This window comes from Telmatherina bonti (assembly GCF_933228915.1).
Source record: "Telmatherina bonti genome assembly, chromosome: 23".
In the NCBI taxonomy this organism is placed as follows: domain Eukaryota; kingdom Metazoa; phylum Chordata; class Actinopteri; order Atheriniformes; family Telmatherinidae; genus Telmatherina; species Telmatherina bonti.
Window position 1 is genome coordinate 17,836,662 of NC_136632.1, and position 15,445 is coordinate 17,852,106.

The 15,445-nt window shown below is 37.4% G+C and overlaps 1 protein-coding gene across 1 annotated transcript; it reads left to right on the forward strand.

The window, feature by feature from the left end:
- Positions 1-651: 651 nt before the first annotated feature.
- Positions 652-10,499, forward strand: ccdc3a (coiled-coil domain containing 3a; the record flags this gene model as incomplete). The annotated part of the gene is made up of 3 exons (XM_079263186.1): positions 652-1,058; positions 1,218-1,395; positions 10,194-10,499. The coding sequence occupies 3 exons, from the start codon at positions 652-654 to the stop codon at positions 10,497-10,499; spliced, it is 891 nt and encodes a 296-aa protein (XP_079119312.1).
- Between the last annotated feature and the right edge of the window lie 4,946 nt (positions 10,500-15,445).

The following is a 15,445-nucleotide window of genomic DNA, read 5'->3' on the forward strand; positions in this document are numbered from 1 at the left end:
TTCTAAAGCTTCTGATGGGTTCACTCTTTTCGGAAGTGACAATGACTCTAAGAAATCAAATGTTTCCAATAACATAAAATATTTTTTATTTAAAATTTATTTAAAAATGTTTAGCTGTTCATTTACTTATCTTTTTCGTTTTTGTTATGTTTTAAAGATTGATAACGTTAATGTGAGGGAAAGGAGCTGTTCACAAGACAACCTAAAATACCTGACCTGTGCATAAGTCCGTGAACGCAGCACACGCTTCGGCGCAGCCTTTCATTCCTGCAGCAGATGAATGAGTGTAACAGGTTGGAGACGAAGAAGTTTCTCCTCAATGAATGGAAACCTTTAGACTGTGTGGAAAGGGGCGCTGAAGTCTGGCTATCTAGCTTTAAGAAAAGTTTGAGTTAGGGACAGAAACTGTGGTTGGCTAATTAAAAGAACAACAACAACTTACCTGGGAGATTTAGGGTGGAGTTTCAGAAACTGGACAGCATCCACCAAAGCTGTAGCTACTTTAGAAGAGATTTGTTTGCATTCTTTGTTCACGGGATGACTTTACTCTCCACATAGAAGAAAAAGAGGAGAAAGAAACTAAAGGAAAACAATCGTCCAACAGAGCGAAGTCAACAAATACCAGCAAGGATTATTTTCGGACTTTCCGGAATGTTTTCATCAAGTTTTCTTCTTGCAGTTCTGGGCGTTTTTGCGCATTTGGATACTTTTACGCGCAGCTGTCAGCTCCCCTCCGAGTGGCGGCCGCTGAGCGAGGGCTGCCGTGCGGAGTTGGCGGAGATCATCGTGTACGCCAAGGTCCTGGCGATCCACCGGGAGCCCCTGGGTGTGGGAGCGGGGAACCTGTACAACTCGCTGCCCTTCGGCTTCGGGTACGGCTACGAGGGCGCAGAGGAAGGACTGCTCTATTCGGCGGAGGTGGAGCTGCTCTGCGACCAAGCCTGGGGCAGTATGCTGGAGGTACCCTCTGAATCCAGGCTCAACCTTACCGGGCTGGGATATCTGTCCTGTCATTCCCATACTGTGATGGAGAACTACTCATATTTCTTTTTTCTCAGGTGAGATACAATAAATTTACACATTTCAGCACAAACAGTCAAATGCTGTTTGGAGATGTGTATTTTACTTGGAGAGAAGCTATTAAACAACAAGCATTTAGGAACTTCAAGTTGCAATATTTCGATTTCTCATCACTTCAGTCATGTTTAACTCCTCAGGATGGATGAGAACTACAGCATCCTTCCTCATGGTGTCAACTTCCAAGACGCCATCTTCCCAGATACACCAGAGAACAGGCGCACTTTCTCCAGCCTCTTCCAGTTCTCCAACTGCAGTCAGGGGAGTCAGCCTTTCCATACATTCAGCCCCGAGTGGGACATCCAGGAAGACAACAGGGTGAGCACCACTTGGTTTGGATGACACACATGTTGAATATTTTATAAAGTCAAAGAAGTAGAGAAATGATTTGACTTCATTTACAAATTAGATGATTGGTTGCCATAGTGATATTTTATGCTGACTTGAAAACGAGATTGAGGGTGAAAATGTCTCCCGCTTCTTTCAAGTCAGCTTTCTTTGTTTTCAAGAATGTAAATAAAGCTGACACCGTCTTGTTACCATGGAGATAGCAGCAGGAGGCAGGGACCTGGAGGTGGAGACACGTGTGCAGATACAGAAGTCTGTTAGTTTATATAAATAATTCTCAGGTGATTGATGAGTACAGTGTGTGAGTATTATACGATTTTGTGTGTGTGTGTGTGTGTGTGTGAGATGGCATGGTGCTAGTGGATAGTTATTTCTGCTGATCATCTCCACATTCTATCAACAGTCACAGCTCAGTAGGATTAGTTTATACACACACACACTCTCTTGCTCTTTTTTCTTCTCTCTTTTTCTCTCTCTCTCCCTCTCTCTCTCACACACACACACACACACACACACACACACACACACACACACAGAGTCTTACTCATCTGTAGGAAACTATTCAAAAGGAAAATAAAATGAAAACAGCACACACACATACATTAATTGATTTTACTCTCATCAGATATCCCGGTGTCGTTCCAGTTTGATCACATTCCGGCTGATCAAGGATCAAAGCAACTGCTGATCGGTTGATGTCTTTCCGTCCGTTTGTCCTAAGGCATACTGGACTCTGACCTTTTCTGGGTCGAAGATCAAATAGCAGAGATCTAAAACTTCAACAGGCAGTGGGTTTTTTAGTGCGCTTGTGTGCACATCCAACCAAATTCAGTTTTAAACATGTCGCCCTGATGATCAATGATAATAATTCCAACAGTCATTATCACACACTTCTGCAGAGATGAGCCGCTCACTTAAGGAAGGACAGAACATGATGGATGGAGATGGAGATACACTGTCTCTGCTCTCCATGAATGCTGATCTGATTTTATGGTTCACACACAGATTTCTCACAGAGAACAAATCTGAGCCATAAAATCACATCATGCACATGTTTACGTCACTTACTACGATTTTAACCGAGTTGCTCTGTATCTTCACATCTTGTGTCACTGCAGCACTTCCAAAAGAACTTGAAGAGTTTTTTTTTTTAACTATTAACAGCAAAGTTTTCACTGAATTCATTTTGATGTAATTAGTCTTTAATGATAATACACTTAAATGAAAATTGCTGCAAACGACTTAAACTTTTCTCCAATAAATAAAGACTTTTCAAAGATTTGTACCTAATGAGGAGGACGATTAAATTTTGATGAATACCATACCTTTTCCTATTTGACTATGGGTTGAATACACACTTTTATTGAGTATGACTTCTCTGCCATTTATTATTTCTGTAGCCACCTCCTGATTGACAACTCACTGAACTCAATACATTTTTTTATGAGTTAGCTTACACATGAAATATTCTGTTCATGATTAAGTTTAATAGAGCTTGTCTGTGTAGATGCATTTTTGTATCAAAGTTACTCAAAACCAGTTAATGACATATTTTAAGCTTTGCATAAAATACAAAAAGGGGGTAAAGTTTGAGGTAGCACACCATTAACAGTAACAATTTTGAACAATCCTTACAGCTGCTGAACCAGTTTATGACCCCTCTGGATTACCTGATTCATACACACCTCTCTGCCACCATTTAGTTTAAAGCCAACCAGTATTTACCATCGCCACCACCTGAACTCCATCAAGTATTTCCCAAAAATTCTCTTTTGTATTGTTTTGTGAATTTGTTTATATTTGTGTTTTGCTTCAACTCTACACCCAGTGCAGCCCATAATCCACCCAGACTCATATACACACACTTCTCCGGATTGAAGCCCTCTTCCCTGCCTTTAAACATTGTTTCAATATTTTCTAGAAGCAAACCTTTTTTTTATGTAAACATAAGAGCTGTTTTGATTTTGACCAGGTATCCTATGTTTGAGTGTATTTGCTTTATGAAATAGTTTTTGTTTTTGTTTCCTACATTAACTATTCTCATTGCTCTTTTTCATAGTGCATAATAAATGCCACTCAAGACTTACACATAGTAACTCAGTTATATTAGAGATAAGTACAAAGATTTGTAGTGTTTAGTTTCAGAAAGAATATTTGTGATTTGGATAAATTCTATTTCTATCAGAAACTGCAGGGTCGGTTAGGTGTTAGACCAGGCAGAATCAGTGTTAATGTTTATTCATAAGCAAATTAATAAATCAAAGAAACGCTGCTTGTCTTCTAAATTGGAATTTTTGATTCATAGTCAGAAGGTAAGAATTTGAAAAAAATAAGGAAAATAATAAAAATCAATGAAAAACAAAAAAAAAGATAAGATTTAAAAAAAAAATCATAATTCACATTGCTTCCTGCTTCTGGTGTCAAACAGCGAATGAGACTGAGATTGTGACTTAAAACTACCCTGTAAAGTTGAACTCCATGACTACAAGGTGTCCACATGCTAACATGCTAACAGAGGCCTGCACAATGTCATACAATGTGTAGCCAATTCCCTGGGCATTGCATGGCCTAAATGTCTTTATCACTGTAGATTTATCACTGTAGATGGACCCCAAACTGTTTAGACATAGTGTTTGTTCCCAGTGTGGTGGTCAGCAACAACTCTGTAAGGTCATGAGTGCCCACCTGAATGCTCCACCAGCAGTTAGCCATAACATCTGCTTTCATTGAAGTGATGCAAATCTGTGAAAGGAAAGAGGCTGGACTTTTTTTCAGCCTGAAATTGTAAGTTAAAGATATTTGAGCTGATGCAGGTAATATTTATATGTACAATGGTCACTTAGAACACTAAAGAGGAAGAGTTCAAGGAATGTATCAAAGGTCTTTTTGTCTTGTCTCTTGCAGTTTTGTTTCAGCCAACTTACCTTGTGCTTGTTCAAATTGTCTTAAGACTTGATCACAGAGATTTGCATCAACTAGAATTTAGCTTGCCCTTGCATGGCTTGTAGCATATGACATGGCTATTGGTTTCCACTGGACTTTATAGTATTTTTTCCCAACAGTTAAAACTACAGAGTGACATTGAAAAAGGTGCACAAGCGTCAGTGATGCACTGGTTTCTTTTCTGGTATACGAGGTCAAAGATCAGACAATCAGGGGCGAGTGCTCATTTTGAGAACGAGCTCTCACATGCAGAAGCTGCATCCCTCAGGCACCACAGGACAAAACAGATGTTTTGCTTTTGGTAGTTCTGCAGTGAAACAAAACAGATATTTACAATTGTTTTGCATTTTATCCTTACAGTAACAAATATAAATGTCTTATCTATTTATTTAATTTCTCAGAGTCCGTTCCCCCACTTGCAACTCTCTGTGCTTTGGTGTGTCAACATATTCTGGAAGTAGTGTTCATCTGATCTTTTTGGCTTTGTGGGAACCAAATGCCTTGACAGAAGCCAAGACAAGAAACGCGCACCATTACAATTTTAAACCAAATCTTTAATTAGCTTTTGCTTAGGGTTTTGACTTATTAGTAGCTTTCAGATCTGCGTTTACTAGACCCTTAGCCAGGTCAGAAACCCAACCCGACGAAAAAGGACATTTGTGTCTGGTCACATATTTCTTTGTTGAAACAATGTTTCTTGGCAATAAATCTTGAATCTTTCCCTTTTCAACAGCACAACTTTTGTAAAGTAAATATATTTGTGTCATGAGCACTTGAGTTGAATATGTGGCTTGAGGTCATTAAGAACTTGCATGGACACGCCGTTCTTCAAGCAGAATAAGATGTTTGCCACTGGCAGAGAAGATTTGGCAAGTCCTTCATGACAGCAACCCACGTTCAAGTGTGGCTCATCCCATAATACCCATAAAAAACTCTTCCCTTACCCACCTCCATCTCCACTGGGAAGGATGGGTGACTGTTCTCGACTCTACCAGTGACCTGGAAGCTTCAGGGATCTGCACAGAATCTTAGGGCTGCACTCTTCTGAACTGACTTGTTTGATGTTTTTTTCAGGCATTTTTTTGGACAATTTTCTGTTCTATTCTATTCTAAGTCATTTAGCAGACGCTTTTATCCCAAGCGAGTTACATATGAGTGAGAACAACACAAGCACGAAATCAAACAATAGAGGACATTGTAGGAAGGTCCAGTTGGACGCAGGTCCTTCCATGAAGTGCTACTTCTCCCGTGTGTAAAATGTGGCCTGCAACGCTCCGACGACCATGATTGCCTTCACATTCCAGACTTTTTCCAGGTCTTCTTTGAGCTCTTAGCCTTTTTCTAGGGTTTCATATTCCACATTGATCACAATAGTTATCCTTTGCAAAGAAGAAGAAGGGTGCAAGATACCGGCAGGCAAAGAATACATGGAGTGTCATAACCAAGTAGCCGGCCTAGTGTACATAAATATCTGTGCAGAATATGGACTGGAGATCCCTAAGTCCTAATTGGAGACACCTCCCAAAGGTGGTGGAGAATGAAAGGGCAAAGATACTAAGGGACTACCATATTCAGACCGACAAAATGGTGATGGCCAACCAGCCAGACATAGTGATCATGGATAAGCAGCAGAGGAAAGCCGTAGTGATCGATGTATCCATCCCCAATGATGGAAATATAAGGAAAAAGGAGCATGAGAAACTGGAGGAGTACCAAGGCCTCAAGGAAGAACTGGAGAAGGCCTGGAGGGTGAAAGCAACAGTAGTACCCATAGTGATGGGAGCACTGGGCAACCATGTCACCAGTGATGGAGAAGTGGCTCCAACAGATACTTGGAGAAACATCCAACATCTCCATCTAGAAGAGCACAGGCCTAGGAACAGCTAAGATACTGCATCGGACCTACCCAGAGAAGATGGGAGGGGTGGGTGAGGGAAGAGTCTCTATCTATTTTATATATTATATATATATGTGTATATATATATATATATATATATATATATATATATATATATATATATATATATATATATGTGTGTGTATGTATGTATGTATGTATGTATGTATGTATGTGTGTGTGTGTGTGTGTGTGTGTGTATATATATATATAATATGGATATGTGTGAATGCTACAGCACCATCCAATCAATTTCCAAAAAATACTTGTGTTTATATGGATGTTAATGATTTAACCGTAACCACAGTGAGGGAATCCAGATTTTATTGCCATGTAAACACATTTAAAACTTTTTCTGACACTCATTAACATTTTACGTGGATGCTCAGAGGGAAGTCTCACAGTTTGCTTGTTTCACTAAAGTTAAACGTTGGAGCTTCAGAGGACCAGAATGTCTAACTATTTGTGTCTGTCATGTGGTTAGAATAAAAAGGAAAATTCATGCAGAGGAGAAATGCCTCCCTGCGGCTCTATTTTCTCTGTCTTGTTTTCTTCCTCTCCTTGTTTCCCCTTTGTTCTTCTTTATCTCTTCATCTGTCAGTCTTTTTCAGACCTCCCCTCCCCTTTACAGACAGAAGTAAAACCCTTTCGCAGCAGAGAACAAAACACTGGCTTAACCTTAACATCAGTAATGAATATACAGACATGATTGAGGTTATATGGGTGTGTTTGTGGGGTCAATAGATTTATGCCCAATTTTGCTGGAAAGCTGAAAAGAAAAATCAAATCTCCACCTTATTAAGGTAAAATGGTTTTAGTGGAAGATGCAGACAAAGAGGAGCAGCTATCTGGAGTTTTGTTTGAAACAAATGAACAACAGTGAAAAGTGTTTTCCATTTAATCTAATTTAGATCAGATTAACATTCCCAACTGTCTCATAAGCAACTCTGTTTTTTTTAGATTTGATACTGAGGTTGTTTGTAGTTTTTTCAAAATCTGTATATCATTACGAAACTACACAACATCGAACATGGAAAGATGGGTTTTTCATTTTACAGTTATTGTTAATTTATCGATGCTAGGCAAACTGATGATGCTTCTTATAATGTCAGTAATTTAACTGTGGAGCTAAATAGCTGGAAATGGATGAGTTTCTGCAAACTTCAGCATATCTCCATGTTTTATGCTTAATTTTGTCAACGGATTAAACATAAAAGACATTAAGTATTTATTATGTGAAACTTGGCTGTAAAATATTTTAGACTAAAAAGTTTCCAAACATATCTGGTGTTTTTAGATATTAGGCTTAGCTGATACAATTGCCTTTCTGTCAGCTTTGTGTAGCACACACAACAGCCTGATGACTCCCCACCTTTTCAAGTCCTGTCAGTGTCTTCAAAAGTCTTGCTGCAAGTTAATTTGAGGGCATTTCATACATGTGCGTGTCTTTACTTGTTCTTTAAATGTTGTTTATACAGATGACACTTAACAGCAGGCAGGTAACTCCCGGATGTTTTGACAGATGGTGCTTGTTTTGTGTGCAAAGTTGTGTGTTTAAGACATCCCACTGAGTGGCTTCTAATGAGCATAACAATGGAAAAAAAAAAAAAAAAAAAAGAAAAATATTATGTAATGTCGATTGAGATTTGATCAAGAAACAGACTTGATCAGTTAAAAGACATATTCTGTCATCTTGTTATGGTGGATAATGTGTGTGGCTTGTTACCAACTACTTTTTCCCAGTTAGTAAAAGAAAAGTATGTTAGTTGACAATTAACATAATATTCTGCCTTTATTATGTAATAACTTCATTATGAGCTATTACTCTATATGATATAGCCCCTACCAGGGTTATATATTTGTTAAATGTTGATTCAATTTGAGTGAACTATTAAAAGAAAAAAATCTTTCAACTGGATATTGAATAGGAAAATAATTAAAGGGATACAGTGTAACTTTGAGCCACTAGGGGCACTAAATTTGTTAACTCCAACAGGCCACATGACCCTGTTGCAAAATGACCACAAAAATAAACCATAAAACTAAACCAGGCCAGTTGCTAATGGTTCTGTGACCTCTTTGATATTTACATGAATGATAGAAAATATATTCATTTCATGAAAACCAGCCCAACCTGCACAAAATGTTTGAGAAAACACTTCAACGAGCCGCATTTAACTTCTACTCAGTAGAAAAAAATTTGCACAACAGGCAAATAGCTAACTTACCAGTCTAATAATATGGAGGCAAACAGAAAGGGAGTTTCACATCCACTCTGTTTATCCGCCTCCAGCGAGCAACTTCTTTGCTCAGGTCGACTTGTGTCTTTCTTCTAGAGCGATCCCTTTACCGCTTTCTCTTTCTGGCCTCTCTACACACTGTTTTTACCTTCTTACTTGGTTTAGCCATTAGTTTTGTTTGAAGAGGAGGAAAAAGTAGCACAAAGCAGAGTCTTCTGTGTTTATAGAGGGGGAGCCGTAAAACAAAGTGCTCCAGGTCACATGATCCCATGAGCGACGGGCTCCTGCAAAGTTACAGTGTCTGGTTTCTGAAGTGAGCAGTCCCCTCAGAGCACCAACACGCATCAAGCATGGTTTGTTGAACCCAGAAATCATCCATTATTACCATAGGTCGTATATAAAAGAGATAACTTGCAACAGGCCAATGTTTGGGTCAAAAGTTCCACAGTGTCCCTTTAACTGTATGTAAACAGATAAAAATAAAATTTAAAGTGCGTTGTAGTTAAGTTTACAGTTAAAGTATATTAAAATAAAAAGATATATTATTGTTTGTGAGCATTTAAACCAGTAATTAAATGGGACATTTGCCACTTTGGGAACTATAATAACTGTTGCAAACATTACTGTGTTGTCTGCAGTACATTAGCTTTAATGTGTAAATAATGCTGGAAGCTGATTTTGGCAAATGAGCATGAAGACTAAAAGAAAAACCAGCTAAATTTGTCATAAATTTCTTTTCAGACCTGACTTTATGAACCAATTACACAGAAGTAATGAATATACTAATGGTGTAATGAGTGTACTTTACAACTTTTTATAGTAGGACTGATTTTGACTCTATAAAAGACAGGCTAGCTCACACACAGACATCTCTGTGACTATGTTTCTTTAGTAAGTCTACACTTCTTAACAGCAGAACAAATTTAAGATTTAGTTTATAATACATAAAGGATTTTTCAACAATGCATTTGAATTTTTTCCTGTGCTGGGGAAATAACAAGCTATTTCAATAGCATGAACTCACTTATGTAAAAAATAAAAAGGTATATTTTTGCAGAGTGCAACAAAGTATAGTAGATGGTACTAGTTAATACATTTTATTTCTTTATTATGTATGACTATTCCCTATAACAATGTGTATTTATTTAACAAATGAACCACAATTCCCACTGTGGAGCTACAAGAACATTTTTCTCCTTTGACCCTCTTGGTTCAGGTTAGCTCTGGTCTACCAATGAAATGGAAAGTTATGACCTGAATAGTATTAAATAATGTGACCTGATCATCACAAAGTGATAAGAAGTCATACACGCAAACACAAAGAAATCCAATACATGCATCTCTGGTGTTTTTGAACTGGCAGCAGGGAGTCTGTGTTGAGACATAAATAATGAGAGTAAAGACTGCTATTATAAATCTCCTCTTTCATTCCTTTCAAGTTTCTTAGATTTGTTGAAGGTAAAACAGAATAAAAGCAAGCCAGAATATCAGCACCATGGAGATCAAAAGAAAAGTGTTTTTCTTTTAATTTCTCCAAGAGGCTGTTGGGAAGATCATCAGTAGTGCTCCCACACAGAACCATCTGATGGGATAGTAGTTTACAATAAAGTGGTTTGGTTAACCTGTTAAGAAAACAAATTTTCTCGTATAATAACCTAATCCATTACTTTCCCTTTTCTTTTCCCCAGCTGCTGTGTTCCTCTGTGCAGATGGCGTTATTTGATGAGGAAGAGCGTGGTCGGAAGTTGCAGGATCGCTTGTCTGCTGCAGAAAGGAGAAATCGCCAGCTGAAGGAACGTGTTCGCAAGGTGAAGCGCTCCCTGAGAAACGCCCGCAAAGCTGCCCGCAAGGCAGAGCAGGAGGCACAAGAGCTGCAAGAAAAACTGAAGGCTGCTGAGAGGAGGTTGGGGCTTCACCTCAATGCCATATCGCATGAGGAGCCTTCACTCGGGGGTTACACAAGTGCAGCAATACGCCAGAGGATGAAGCTTTAATTTTTATCACCATGCATAGGAACTGAAATCATGGTAGAGAGGAGAGACTGCTGGGCAGTCTCAATGCTAAGGACAACCAAATGTCATGTATGAGTAAACAAACATTTCAAGTATCAGATTGTATTTTTTATGTAACTAAACTATGTAATCCTTATTTTTAGAAGACACTGATAAATGTGATTCTGTAAAAGAAGAAAAAGTTTACTGAAAGGTAATCAATAGCTTATGTTCCAGATGCTTCTGTCTTGCAGATGGAGAAATACTTTACCTTCACATACCTCGTTCAGGCTGTAAAGTAGTGCACACAGATGTCACAGGTAGTAACAGCAGGGGCTAATATTTAAAGTCCACATTGTTCTAGCTGCTATATCTCCTAAAAGATAACACAGTGTGAGAATCTTTTAAATATATGATCACAGCCAGATCAAACATCAATAAGACATATTTAATTTAGGAACTTTAGGAAATTGTATCTTAAAAGAAAGATGTATTTGACTGAAGTTTGTTTTCAAAGATTCACATTTCAGCTCATAGGGAATATTTTTCTATGGATGTTTTTCTGCATGTAAAATTTAGATGAACATCAGTGTGGATGTTAAAGTGTTTTGAAGACAATCATTAAGATCTGGGTCACTGGAGTACAAAAAAAAAACATAAATAGAGAGGGTTAGTATCACACAAAGTGTGAAGAGGGGTTCAGGTCAAAGGAGACACTATAGTATGTGTACATGTATTGTATTTGGGTACAGAAACAAGTGTGTGTGTGTGTGTGTGTGTGTGTGTGTGTGTGTGTGTGTGTGTGTGTGTGTGTGTGTGTGTCTGGTTCATCAAGTGACTGGAATGTGTCTGTATGGGCAGCAGTGTCTGAACAGCAGGATGTCGCTGAAATATTCCTCGGATTCAGGCTGGAAAACGCTGGAGGAAGGCGAGTGCTCATCACATCACAAGATCTCACTGACTGAAAGGAAAACAAATCACTGAAGCACAACAGGATGTCGATGGGAAATTTGCTCATCAAAAAACTGGTTTGCAACGTCTGGTGAAGTGGGACATGCTGATGAGATGAAGACTGAAGTGTGGCCTGAGTTCTGACCCACAGCTGGTGATAAATGAGATACTAAACCAATAAAAAAAATAAAAACTCAGTTTCCTTTGTTTTTATATCCTGTTAGAGACATTTAGATTAATAACGGCAACGGATTACACGGTTTTATTGGGCAAAGAAATCTTTTAAAGGGGAGAATTTATAAGAAACTGCAATGATGAATCAGCTGTAATCACATGTCCACATTTAAAGATATTGTAAATAATTAGAAGATAGTAATCAAGAATAGACCAGTGTGATAGACAGGTGACCTGTCTAGAGTGTACCCTGCCTCTCGCCCAATGATTGCTTGGATAGGCTCCAGCTTCCCTGTGAGCGGTTAAGAAAATTAACTCTCATTTTATTGGTTTGTTGTTTATTTCAGTTTGCATCGTACTGCTGGTCCTGACTGGAGAGAATAGAAAAAGATAGAAAAAACAGAAAAGAAATGGAAAGAAAAGTAGACAGAGAACAAGGAATAAATTCTTTGCTGGAATGAGGCGCTTCACCTGTTTATATATATTAGGGGCAGGACTTTAACATGTAATTGCGACTAATTAATTGCAGAAACATTAACACATTAAAAAAAACAAACAAACATTTAATTGTGGGAACTCTGTCAGAGCACAATTTCCTGGTACGCCAATTACATTGATGAACACACTACTTCCGCAACTAACTTAGCCGCACTGGTGCTATGTTTAGTGATGTTTCAGACCCTTCAGTGAGTTTATTCAAAGACAAAATGAGCATAAAGTCTAGCATCTTTTTCTGGTGGTATCAGGGACTTTTGGTAAGTAACTATAAAAGAACGTGTAGTTTTCTCTTCTCTTCGCAGCAGCTGCAAAGCCCCCTTCTGTCTCCCTCCCTCCCTCCCTCGTCCTAAAAAACACGGAGCTTGGTCCTCATGCAGCTCCACTCTGCAGTCAAAGCCGGAGGTGATCACCTCTGCTGCAAGATCAGACTGAAGAGGATGCTGGTTAATTTGTCCTGGTTTACTGTCAGATGGTAATTCTATTAATGAAGAGTGTTGATGAAAACATTTATAAAGTAAAATTACTGTAACATATAATAGACTTGGTTAGAGAATAACTGTTGCTGTTAGTTTAAGTATTTAAAATGACACTATTTTTGGGTCTGTTCACTTTTGGTGAGAGATGGTTTCTATTTCTTTTTACTGTTTCAAAGTTAAATTAATTTATCCAGACATTATTAAGAGAGTTTAAGTTTACCAAATTTATCTCTTTTGCTATTTTTTTTATTTAATAGTTGCTTAAAATCCAATAAATTACATAAAATTTTACTTTTTGGGGCAAATTTTATGATGTGATTAAAATGTGATTAATTGAGATTAATTGCAAAGCCTGTAATTAATTAATTTTCTAAATTGAGTCCCACCCCTAATATATATAAATATTTTATTTCTATTGGTATTTAATAGATTATGTAATCGATACCAAGCCCTTTTGAGTTTATTACAGAATTGCAGGGAAGTAAAAGGGAGACATATAACCCGCCCTCTGCTGCTGGCTTCCAGATCCGTCTAAATGACACGGTTGATGTTTGCGTAGTTTATAATAAAACATGTCATGACCCCACCTCTGCTTCCTGCCAGACTGCACGTTATCTCACTGTTTCAGACATGAGTCTGTAATCAGTTTTATGGGATACAGAGTGTGTGCTATTTTATAAATAATAACTTGCAAGTAAGGCCTAAAGCAAGAGAAAGGCTTGAGATGAAGAGTATAGGTTGCAGACAACTAGGGCAGAGGGGGCTGAAGTACTGAATTAAAGATGAGGAGAAATCTGTTTGAAAAGAACAGTGATCAGTGAATACAATGCATTTGCAGCACTGAAAGCATGTTTCCATTAAGTTTGACATGAACATCTATAATCAGTGCTTTGCGTAAAAATGGTGGATGGTTTTCCTTTAACAGAGACAGCTGCTTTGTGACTGCCTGTTCAAATCTTAATGAGTATTAGCGTAGAAGGGAAATGAAAAGCTTCCCTTTTCACATTTCTTTATTTTGCCCCCCTTTATCTTAGTGCAGTGTAGTTTGCATGTCAGTGGGATAAATAAGTTTAAATGAGCTGGCATATAAATTCCTACTTTTCAGCAAGGATTGGAAGATGGAAGGAAGATTAGGCCTCCAGCTGAGAGAGAGCAGACAGAAGAGGAAGTGTGATGACTTGAACCACAGGAAGCTCAATACTGGCCAAACTCTGCTAATAAAGGCTTATCTGTGATGAGCAAACCCATTGTGTTAGCCTTCAAGCTACAGTGAAACTGCTCCACAAGGAAAAGTCAATCTACAGCAGTCATTTCATGAGACAATAATTAATAAGTAAAAGCCTCCAAACTGAGATGATTTTTTGACATAGCCAACGTACAGTATGTTAAGTTATTAACTGTGGTACAGAAAGAAGTTGCCTCCAGCTTTTCTCTTATCTGCCGAAAAACACTGAGTTTTAATAATTCATCCCTCTTTACAGGGATGCAGAATAACTTTTAATAAGTATAGAAATGCAATTCAGTCAAAGATCTGCATGCATTTTTCCAACAGGAGGAAAATTAATCTAAGTCGTTTCTAAAGAAAAACATCCCCCTATTAAGTACTGTATACTACACTGTCACCATGTTTTCACAACGCAATTTACTGGTCAAAACAAGCAGAGTTAGGGGGTCAGAGGGATATAATTAAATTAGAACATATGGAATTCACCATGTTTTGCTGAACACAAAACTAAGAGGAACCACCAGGTCACAGATCACTGTTGGGAGTTTACACAAGGCTTTAAACATATGTGGACAAACAACACGCAAGGTAAAATAGTTTGCACAGTCCTTGCTAACTCCCTTGCTGTTTTTAAAAGCCGTTTAAAAACACATTTTTATTCTTTGGCATTTTAGCAAGACTGAGTTGTAATCTGTGTCCTTGCATTTTATTTTTAACTATTATTTTTCATGTATCTCTTATTTTACCATTTTATTGTTATTTTATTTTCTTAAGCTGTTTTTGTACACTTGCTGTTTCTGTACAGCACTTTGGTCAGCTGTATGTTGTTTTTAAAGTGCTTAATAAATAAATATGGTATGGTATGGTAGTCCTTGGAAACCTTTAAGGAGTCCATCTTTGGTCTTACCATGTTTACTCTTTAACTATTTTAATATTAAAGTTTGGTTCCTGAGAAGGACAGATCACTCTAAGATTTAATGCCACTCATTTTCAGTCCAGTTCTTGGATTAAGTCGGTTTAAGATTAATACGTTTCTAAATAATTGAGATAACAATACACAATAAGTAGAGAGATATGGCATATTTTCAGATCACATCACTTTGAGTATCACCTTATTTGTGCAAAAATACTTAAAAAAAAAAAAAAAAAAAAAAAAAAAAAAAAATCAGGCAAACTCATCTTTGGTATTTTCATAGATACTTTTAAAAAGATGGGAATAAAGAAACTGTAGATATAAAATTTAAAATAAATCTAAAATAACACTTTTCTATCCCTTGAATTAAGTGATTTTTTTATTTTATTTTATTTTATGTTTGTTTTAATATTTCGTAATTTAGTTGTCTGTGGTTTAATGAACTAAAACATGTCTCTGAAAATGTTCAGGGAGGACTGGACTAAATAAAAAAATAAAATAAAATAAAAATAAATAAATAAATAAAAAAAAAAAAAAGCAAAGAAGCAGCCAAAGTCCAAAGAAAAACTTTAAAAGACTAAAAAAGTCTGAAGAATTGTTACTCAAGATCACCATAAGATATTACCAGAAAGACTGACTCCTTAGAAGCAATTCATGAAGACATCATGGATCAATACTTTTACACACTACTGTTCTTCTTATCAACAGTACA